Below are 11,184 nucleotides of genomic sequence, written 5' to 3' on the forward strand. Positions count from 1 at the left end.
GTGAAAAGGGAAAATATGGCTTACAGGACTGAAGAACTCCGTTTATTGTGACCACCATCCGATGAAGTCTCAATTACAAGGGTGGTTTAATGGACTTTCAAAACCCCTTGGCTAGTATGTAAAGGAGGGTTAAAATGAAAACCAGAAACAGGGAAAGGGGTGCATTGAAAAAAGTGAAGTATGCATACCACCTTAGATAGAGTGCCTCCACCAGGTTAAAGCCACAGAAGAAAAGGTCTCGTCGAGCAGATGTTTGTCTATTACAAGAGCATGGGACTGTACATTCTGTTTTCTACACAGTGTCCTGCGCTACATGAGGCCACCTGGCCGTAACCCCTCCCCTTGCAGAGTGATAACCCAGACACGGAAAGGCGTGATGCACATCTCAGCGCCATGATGGCTTAGATAAAGGAGCCTCGTGATTGTGGCTACTCTGATCCCATCACACGAAGACATCTGCTTATTTGTCCCAACCCTAAGTCCTTAATTTGCCAAACCTGCCTGCAGCCTTTCATTTACGATTGGAGCAAATAAATCTATAATCATACTCCTTTTTGTAACATGTTTGCATACACCTTTTTTTGGGTCAGGGTGGTTTATTTTGGGATGTGTACTTTTAAAGTAATGACTGAAAGCTCAACTTTTGTAGCCCTGGGAAGCAAACGGTAACACATATCAGTACCAGTCAGAACCAGTTAGATATGTCGTCAAGTGACTAGATTTCAGACTGGGATCAAGTTCCAGCTTCATCACATAACCAAAGTGTGTGATTATAGCCAATCATTTACTCTCAGAGTGCCTTATATGACTAAAGTGCGAGTCTCTAGAAGGGGGTTAATTTGCAACATACTCCACTAAAATAACCTGCTCCATGGCTATAGTGTAGTACTGGTAAGTAAAAGTTTATCCTTTGTGAACAGTAAAAATGCTTTCTTTGTTCAAACACGTGTGTATATATAATTTGAGAAGAGTTTAAATAAACTGAAAACGAGGCTATTGGGCTCTAGTTATATGTTCAACAGAGAGAAGAAGAATAAAAAAAAAATAGTTAACACATGAATAATACATTCTCTTGTGGCTGCAAAATGTAGGAATTTAGGATTTAGCCTTCTATAGTTAATGCTATATTGTCTAGAAGGTGCCCTGAAAAGAGGATCACTGTGTGTGAGGAAGGGCAAAGTGTTCTATTTAAGCCATGTTCTGAAGGTCGTAGCGGGTCGGGGACGAACCGCACCAAACCTTTGGTTTACCCTTTAACACAAGCTGTAACCAGCCAGTGTGGCCTGAGGAATGGGGCATTATAGCTATTAGCACCCTGGGACAAACACCCATGAGAGTGTTATAACGGAGGAAAAACAATGGCCTTAGCAAGATTCTTTTTATTTGCAAAAACAGGGGTAAAAATGGCAAGTTGCAAACTACTAGCCAGACATAAAAAGCCACATGCCACCTAAGCTCTCTACATAAACACAGCACGCCATTTCTTACCAACTAAGAATCAGTTATCACTAGCCAAAAGGTTAATGCAATAAACATGGGCACAACGAAAATGTAAGACAGGGCTCAGAGTGGAGACCCTCTTCCATTTCCATGGTAGGGGCGTCAAGATGCTTGCAAGAGGCTGTGGGGTGTACACTGAAGATAGATTCCGAGGATGCAGGGTTGAGAATAGAGAAGGAGGTACGGCATAGAGGGCGGAAAGTGGGAAGGAGCATGTGAGAGATACTGAGGTCCGGGCATAGGCACAGCAATGGGCACGGGGGATGAGGCTCTGGCAAGCAGCTTCAAACCTGGCTAACGTTCTTGTGAACTTGGTGCAGATTCATTGGGTACTTACAACACAGGAGATCTCCCCCTACAATTCTTTCAACTTTGGCGATTTCATATCCCTTCCAGGGGCTCTCCAATACATTTTGGAAATTCAAACCCCTACCCCCACAAACATGCAGCCAGTGGGCTAGTGTGGTTTGACGGTCACAGGAGGACAAGGGCGAAGCAATGTAGGGGCCTTCATAACACCGGATCGAGGTGTTGATTCAAACTACTACTACCCCATTAAAAACTGACTGCTGCCTACCAAAGATTGTTGGTAGCTCCACAAGTGCTCGCAACCAAATGTTTCACAGCCTGTGTGCATGAATGATAAAAGTCCTCTCAGAAACTTCAATTCACACACTCCTTTGCTCATTCACACGGGCAGAAAAGGATGTAACCTAGTGAGATTTCTACGGAACCAACGGTCTGTGGATTTATCCTTACCCCTTCCTCGAACACAGTCCCTACACGTACGAGGTAGCAACGTCTTTTAGGGGTCAGTAGTAGCAGCCGCAACCTCTTGCCTTCCCAAATGGTACCACTGGTCACACAGGCAGGGGCAGTGACCACTGACATTCATTTAAGTGATTTATTTCACACCTATGAGTTTTGCTTTGTCAAACACTTGCTGGTCTGAAATAAATCATGTTGGTTTTGGACACACAAATGTATGTCATCCTTCTTTTGAAAATGAAGTATATGTCACCTGCCACTACAAGCAACTCCTGCACGAGTGCATGTTTTCCCCTTGAAATAAGAAGCTTTTCAACAGTATATTTTAACTTAGAACATTTTAAATTAAGTCCAAGAGAGTGTGAGAGAACATGACATTCCCTATTTGCAGTTTGCCTATTTTTGACTTTTCACATGTTATGCGTGATACTTAATTGCAAACACAGCAAATCGCTTTTCTCTGTGCACTAATGTTTATTTATAAAATGTCCTTTGAATACAGTTTGAAAGCATGGATGGACGGACATGGCTCGCCGAGTTAAGTGCTTGCTTCTGGTATTTTTATTCTTCAGGCGTCAAAGGTTTGAATCCCAGTAAGGCCGATTTAGCCTTTAATGTTTCCGATATTCATATAATAAGTACCAATAGACTGGATAACAGCCAAATCTGCTATTCACAAAGCTGCAATATTGAAAATTAAGTTAGGCACTACATATTCAAAAATAATTTTAAAATTTTAAAATTCGTTACTCAAGTTTCTATAAAGATGTCTTTTATATTCTCTGGTAAAGCTAGCAACCCTCGATTGGGAACACTCCCAGAGAACAGGTAATTTGTCCCCGTTCGTTCCCAGTAGAGAAATGGAAAGACCCTGGAAATACCCTGAAAAGCCCAAAGTGCCCAAATACAGGCCCAAAAAGCATCATTTATATGGTTTTGAGGAAGAGTTACTTGACGTGTTAATTGTTGATTTCATTCTTCCAACCTTTGCAGGCAGGACAGCTTCATCAGCTGCGGACGCAACCCCTGTCGACAATACAGACAAGAGGGTTGAATCTGCTCCCGAGAAGACTCATTGCTTTGTTCAAATTCTTCCTGAGAGTGGATACATATGTAGTCTAGACGATCCAGTCCTCGCGTAAATATTTTAAATCCCTCCTCAAAGCTTTGAAAGAAGGAACCAATCAGATAACCTTTAGGGAGATACTGAAAAAAAGCTCCAGCTGGAATCATACCTCTCCTTTGAAGTTTTATGAGCTGCAGCAATGGACACTTGTGTCACAGTGTCCGGTTTGAACCAACTGCGACTAAAGTACTGAAAAGGGGAGACCTCCCAGAGGATTCTATTCCTGAAGCGGTCCTTCCTGGGATTAAAGATCTTTAGTCCAAAGCTGGGAGCCAGGGAGGAATCAGCTGAAAATAACAGGCTTTCCAGAATTATTAAACTCAAAACCCTTACCCTTCCAGATAACTGGACAACAAGACCACCAAGTCCCCCAGTCCAAAGAAAACCCATTAGGTGTAGGTTGTGGGGAAAACCTACCACAGAGGGCAAATGTCAACTTCAAGCTTGAGTGCAATTGTTTAAAGACCACACTTCTAAAAAGGTGTCCTACATGACATTGGGCCAATTGGAAATGCATCATGCATTTAAGGGTACAAACTATTTGGCCCATGAAAAGCTGTACCTGTTGCTCAACCCAGTGACGTGTAAACTCCTTTCCCCAATCAAGTGATGGATGGAACTTGGTGACTAGCATATGCTACCCCCTGGTCATTTTGGCGTCACTGTCCGTAATGGATAGCATAAGCTAATGCTTTTCTTTTTAGAGCTTTGGGAAGTGGTTCCCGACTTCCTGGACAGGAAGGATGGTATCACGGGGTTTCATTGTAGAGCCAGTCTGGGCTGCAGTGAGAAATTATTCACCCTACTGAGAATGGTGGTGGCTCTAGCTGATGACATGACAGGTGACGACGCCTTGCTAGGTTGTACTGAGGGAGAGGTGCCATGAGGGACCGACTACTTGGTCCTTTAGGTGAGAGGATGTCTTAAGCCAGTAAAGAGCAGTTGGTTTCCATGAAGAGCAGCTGGCGATATGCTTGCTGGGTCTACTTAGCCAGAGGAAAAGCAAAAGGCATAAAGTGCTCAACTGGGTGCTCTCCTTGGGGCTAATTCTGCCTAAGAGATGCATTGCCATGGCATGAAAGGCATTGGCTTCGGAATTTTAAGAAATATGTTCAAGCGGAAATAGACATTTCTGAAAAACTGGGTGGGAACAGGCCTGCAGAGGAGCATTACAGTGTGTGGCATGAGGTATGGGATATATTGCAGGTTCCCTCGGACCTGAGGCCACCATGATGAAATGTAACTGTCTGTATGAAGGGAGATGCTAAAAGATAGATGGTGGGCAATTAGATGGATATATGTATGAGTTTGGATTGAGGACGGTATGCGATATTACAGAGTCCTGTATAGCATACGTGTGAAGGATGAGTCCATGAACGTAGAAATATATAATGCTTAGGTATGTTTTTTCGCACTCAACTGATGCAATTCATCAGCATTAGGTTGCCATTGGCTGTAGAAATGGCAAGCTGCACCTCTGTGTGCCCTTCCACTTCAACAACAGCTAATATTTTAACAAACATAATGAGCACGGTTCTAAGCGGTCACCTTCACCTTCCGCTATTGCAAACATTCGGAATAATTTCAAGTTACTTCTTTTAAACCCCACTAAAGGCACAGCAGTCCCAATGGCAATGATATATGTTGAACATAACTTTATTCGGCAAAAAGCCATAAAAGCATAAAACAATCACATTCATAGCATCATAAACAAATTCATCGAGTCAGTTATTAAAATCAAATAAATTACAATTAATAAAAGCCATGGTTCAGGGGAGTATAAAATTCATCAGTTACAGGAAACCAAGATTTTCACCAACCTGTCCCGTTGCATAGCCAGTATTTAATATTTAGCCCTGTGCAGCCAAGCTCTATGTAAAAATGTAGCAATATAGTAAACCAGATTCAGGTCTGTCGAGTTCTTACACAGGGTCACGGCCTCAGTAGACGATCCAACACCCTTAAGCGTAGTACTGGGAGCAAATAGCACTTTCTCAGGCGTAAGTATCCTGGACAGAATAGTACAAATTGCATGATATACTCTTCAGGATTACCACAGGATTACCACAGACCTTACAGCCCAACTCCAGAGTCGGAGACCACCTTGTCGTAAAGCTTTCCAGTATAAGAGTATTGGTGCATAACTGGATATATAAGCACTGGGTATAAACAGGAGTTACCAAATCAAGATAAGGGTCAAAGCTATAGACCCGTTTCAGTAATACATACAGCACCCCAGTGCTCAAGGCCTTACATCAAGTTCTCATCTGATAAGGCATCATGGCACTTACTCTTTAACCCAGCCTTATCCCTCAGGGTTAAACTCTCTTGACTAGTTCAAAGAAGCCCCATACCCAACTTCTCCAAGCCACACTTAATAAATCGCAGCCAGGGCATAGAGCACGAACCTGCTTTGCCTCTCAAATTTAGTACTGCTTCACAATATTTATCGAGTTCCGGGGTACTCCAGAACCCTGCCCAGTACATCAGTGGCTTCATGGGTATAACTTCCCCAATGGGCTTTGGGGCACACTCCCACCTTCGACTTGCCAGGCGCTCCCTTGGACTGCATAAGAAGGCTCCTAAACCATTGTCCACCCGTCTCAGCTCCGCAGAGGAGCCAGATTTCTGCTCCATACAAAGCCGCTGCCCTCCCCTGCTCCTGTAACAATTTAAAAGCAAGGGGTAACTGCGCCCCTTCTTGAGGCTGCGTATTCCCCCCACTATATTTTTCCAGGGCAGCGGCAGCTTTAACAAGATGAGCTGACCATGTGTGATCCTCTGCAAATCTAACTCCCAAGTATTCATAGTGCTGCACCTGCTCTAGCACATAATCACCTACAGTGATGGTTAGTAGTTTCTTCTGGTTCTTTCTTCTGAAGACCATCACCTTGGTCTTCTCAAGGTTAAGTGACAGACAGTTCTTGGCACTTCTCAATCATTTCTAAGTTAGATTTTAGCCCCCTCGGGATATATGGATAAGAGAACTGCACCGTCTACATAGAACACTGCTGGGAATTTGTGCCCTCCCAGTCTTGGAGAGTCAAGACATGCCACCAGCAGTGCCTCTATAATGACGTTAATATATAGACATGGTACAAATATATGATATATGTCATTTATAACGCGCCTGTACACAAGTGTTTCTAGGTGTAACAAGGCAAGGGAGGGAAGACAGACGGAGGGCAAAACAAACAATGTTACTAGGCCTTGTGGCATTCAGATTGTGCAAGTGCAACAATGCAAAGTGCAGGGGGAGACAGAAGGGGGAAGTGCATTTAAGGCAGCATTGCCCGGACGACGAACAGCCAGGGCAGCGCTCCAAAGATGAGCAGCCAGAGAAGAACAAATAAAATAAACAGTTAATTGCTGGCTCAACGTTTCAGTCTCTAATGAGAGAAACGCAGAGGGACGAATGCCTCCTCACAAGCAAAAACTGAAAGTAAGTGACGAAATGCTACTATTCAATGTATGCCATCACAGGGACTCAAATGGAAACTGCAATGGAACAAGGTTGACAATTACGCGTCTACAAAGACACATCATAGAGGCCTGTGTAATCAATGGGTTAAACTTAAGAAACTGTTCTTATAGCATGCATACCTCTCATTCCATCTGATACAAACATGCCTTTCAAATTCAAAAGAAGACAGTTTCCTATAGAAGACAGTTTCCTATATTTGTTGACTTTTCAATGACCATTAATAAGTCACAGGGACCTACGCCCTCTTCATGGAAGTGATCAGTGGTAATTCTGATATTTAAGAAGGGGGCCAGAAGTGACCCTATGAATTACCGACCGATAAGGACCTTTAACGGTTTATGGTCATTGTATCAAATTCCTTGCATCTAAATGCATTTGCATTGAATTATTTCCATCTAAACAATTTGCATCGAATGCATTCTTTTTTTCTTTGGAGGGGACCCCCCAAAAACCCCTGTTTATTTTACTTTTTAAAATCCTCCTGAACAAAAATTAACCCTTTAACCCCACCCCCCAAAAACATGCATTTGATGTACATTTTTTAGATGGAAAAAATTCGATGGAATGGCATTAGATGCAATGACCAGAAACCACCTTTAACATATGCTAGAATGACATATCATGCCAGGAACGTCTAGTTGTAGCATATTTCTCTACTGCATTATTTTCTGTCCATGACCACGAACAAATGTAATATGATGTGTTTCTGTCTTTTTCCGTTTACTTTTGTACGCATTGGTGCATTATTTGGAAGACAAACCAATAAAAAGAAGTTTAAGAATAAATACAAGAGCTTAAGGAGCGTTGTACTTTAGCAAGCCGGGGCCCAACACAAAACCATACCACACACAATCATACCTCAACCCCACATGACGGCTACCAACCAACAGTGCACCTACGCACAGTGACCGGTTTCTCCGAACTGAAGCTGCCAATAGCACATCAAGGCTCTCTTACTCTTTTCCCTCTCGATCCCACTAACATACTCCAACCCTGCTTCCACAGCAGACCCGCCAGAGCATTAATGCAAGTGGCAAGAGTGCACGGTACAAGACCCATTAACATTACCACATTAGGAAGAGGAGTTGGCGCAGAGAGCAATATGTACATGTTAATTAACTTCAAGCATGTGCATTAGTTATGGAAATAAACTGATATACAGGTTTGGTAGCCCTCATCTCTGGGGTACAGCTTGAATAGATCATCTATTATTCTATTAGTGGTATACGCCCCCCACCCCAAAAAGTTCCTAAATCTCAATAATACAGAGGTAATTTGTAATATATTTACACATATATAGTATGTCACTAGTTGTCAAATGTTTTCATTCAAGTACCCAGGTGACATTTGTTGTACCCTTCTCCTGACACCTCAAAATGTAATGCCAAGGCTACATGGGAAACAGAAACAATTTAAAATGCACACGCTTCCTCACACCAAGGAACTGTGCACCCCTTACTAAATACAGGGAATGGTATAGACCGTGCTCAACAGAGTGGCTGATAAATCCCTGCAAGGGAAATTAACCTTTGCTCAGTCATGCGAATGCTACTGCTCGGCATTCTGGTTAGTGGGGTACACGTTACCTACCACAACAAAATCGCCACCCCAACGAATGTTACACCCCTTAGTCAACTCGGTTAAGGGTACATTCTTTCCCCACTTCAATGAATTGCAAAGGTCATTCCTTGATCATCGCAGGAACGAATGGCTCAACACATTCCCCATCCACACGAAAGGGGCAGCCCCATGAATCGCATACACGTTATCACAGCTACAGTGAACACCACACCACCAGCCCATGCCACTAAGCGGTACACTTTTTGTCCATGATTAAGTGTCACACGTCTCAATCACAGTGAAGAATACTGTCAACCTCATCGCCAATAAATAACACTGGCAAAACACTCACAATTCCTGATGTCTGATATGAAGACCGCCAGGCCCCGCATCCCGTCCCCCTTAGACACGGCCGGCATGGTGTTGGTATAAAGCGGTGGCGGCAGCGGGGATAAGGCTGTACAGCGGAGACGGGAAGCAGCGGAGTAGGATGAGGGAGACAGTGGGCGGGGTCACCGCTGAGCGCGCGACACTCGCGCGAGCACTTCAGGCCGCTCCCACAACCCGAGAATGTGTCCCCTGTGCTCGCCCCCGCGGATATCCTGGGAACTACCAAACGAAATTACACACTACTGAATGTAGGCGGGGACGATAAAAAAACACGTGACTAGTTGGAGGTCGGGCAAATTCTCCCTTTCAGCCTGTCATTGACGTAAACAGTAAGGCGTGGCCACAAAAACACAAAACAAGCCAACTATTCGCCTGATACTAATATGGCCGTCGCTCCTCACATGCGTTTTCATATACGTTAAACGCGGTCTGGCTCCTTGTAGATGTTGCGACCATCTTAAAGTGGACCCTCAATTGCAACACATTTGAATAGATATTTGAAATAAGTACTATTACATCGTTGAAAAAATAATATTTTGCAGTATTTTATGGGTGCGCGTTTTAGAATAAAATTACTTTTACAAATAACGTTTTTACGGTCATCATTATTAATACATTTCAGATTTGCAAATGAAACAAAGCATTACTTATGTGAATCCTATATGTCAATATTTATACTTGCATTGTCGAAATTCCGTTAAATGAATCCAGAGACAAGTCCTAGTGAAGATGTCCATGTCGTTTGACATTGCTCGCATGCATAACTGGGCCTTTCCTCTAGGACAGGTTAGTTTGTCAGGAGATACCATGCATTTACGTGAAGAGTGCGCTCACCAGCCCACAACCCTATGTATCAGATTAGTCACTGGGTCATCACATGTGTCTGGCTCTTGTGCTTTTATTTGAGCTGACCGGCTAATTACCTCCACGTCCCTATTCCTCATCACAGTACTTACCTTTGATGTCCCGCCTCCCCTTACCATAAAGTTTATACTAGCTCACATCCGAGAAACGGACCATTGGTTGCTAGGGCTATTTCTCAGATGGAAAATAGCTGCTTCAGTGTGAGTGGCTAGTTCCCATTGGAGAATTGGCCCTTTCGGCCAATAGTGGCCAAGTCCTGCATAATAATGGGAACTAGCCTACTCGCACTGTTGTATCCAGCCTCCGCGGCTCTGCGCGCAGGGAGACCAGACATTAAGGAAGCAAGGCCGCGCGGCCCGTGGGTCGCAGCTCCGGCGGGAGCCAAAAGAATACGCAGCACTCAGGTATCAGGTCGGCCCGGAACTGCCTCCCGTGCTGGGGGGCGGGGCTTTTATTAGAGTCCCCTGCGTCACCGCATAGCGGGACGCAGAGCGGATGTAACATTCCTCCTTTATTTCAGATGAGGTTAACATCAAACAAAACATATTGTGAACTCTGATTCAAACAGTTGAAACTACTAAACCTCCATGGATCCTCCTTACTCACAGTTCACAGGAGGCTGGCTACCACACATAGGCCCTTACTATAAGGTTGGCGGAATGGGTTTACCGGTAAAGGTGCCGGGAAACCCGTTCCGCCCTATTACGAGGTCTCCTCGCGGGACCCGCAATGGGCGCCTGGAAAAACCAGGCGTCCTTACCGGGTCCCGCGAGGGGTCCAGGGAGCTAACAACGGGCCCGTCACTAACGGGCCCATTGTTAGCTCCATCCCCATTGAGCCCTGTAGGGGCTCGAATGGGGATGGACCGGGTCCGGGTTCCTCGGACGGGGAATTACCGGGTCCACCAATGTTGCGATGGCCCGGTAATTCCTCATTCGAGGAACCCGGGCCTGGATTGCGGTATGGAGGCAATCATGCCGCTAAAAGCGGCATGGTTACCTCCAACCTTCTAATGAGGCTGTTGGGGGTGGAAGGCCCCAAATAACGGACAGGACACCAACGGAGTAAATCACAACCTCTTTTTTCCTCTACAATATTGGAAGTGCCTCCCCGGCATTCCTGCTCCCCTTTCCACGTCACATCCGCCTGTGACGTACATCTCACAAATGAGATGTCTTAAAGGGCACTCACTCGTGACAACACCCCCGGACAAATGTCCTTTCAAGTCCCTTTTGCGAAACTCGCTTCACATAACATAACTTGGCCATGTGGCAACACATTTAACACTCCTCCACTAACCTGGGAGGTCTCCTCACATTTCTCTGAGGTCTGCCTCGCGGCTCTGAGTCAAAACCGCCGCCAGTGTCTTCATCGGGATACACTTAGCGCTGGACCTGCGGTCCGAGGGGAACCCATCCTTCATCTTGACTGTCTCTTTGTGCTGGGTCGTCTTCCTCTTGCGGTGATCTCTCCTCCGTCCCTTGCACGACAT

At 44.7% G+C, this 11,184-nt stretch overlaps 1 protein-coding gene across 2 annotated transcripts in view; it reads right to left on the bottom strand.

The window, feature by feature from the left end:
* The window catches only part of AP2A2 (adaptor related protein complex 2 subunit alpha 2), a 1,261,084-nt gene extending 1,251,943 nt beyond the window's left edge, over window positions 1–9,141 (bottom strand). The window contains exon 1 of one of the 2 annotated variants that reach the window (XM_069624009.1): window positions 8,791–9,141. In XM_069624009.1, the coding sequence (XP_069480110.1) occupies window positions 8,791–8,857 (67 nt within the window). In that variant the 5' untranslated portion in view covers window positions 8,858–9,141. The remainder of the gene's footprint in view (window positions 1–8,790) is intronic. The other variant, XM_069624008.1, reaches the window with a different exon arrangement.
* Between the last annotated feature and the right edge of the window lie 2,043 nt (window positions 9,142–11,184).

This window comes from Ambystoma mexicanum, chromosome 11 (genome assembly GCF_040938575.1).
Source record: "Ambystoma mexicanum isolate Mex_15411 chromosome 11, UKY_AmexF1_1, whole genome shotgun sequence".
Classification (NCBI taxonomy): domain Eukaryota; kingdom Metazoa; phylum Chordata; class Amphibia; order Caudata; family Ambystomatidae; genus Ambystoma; species Ambystoma mexicanum.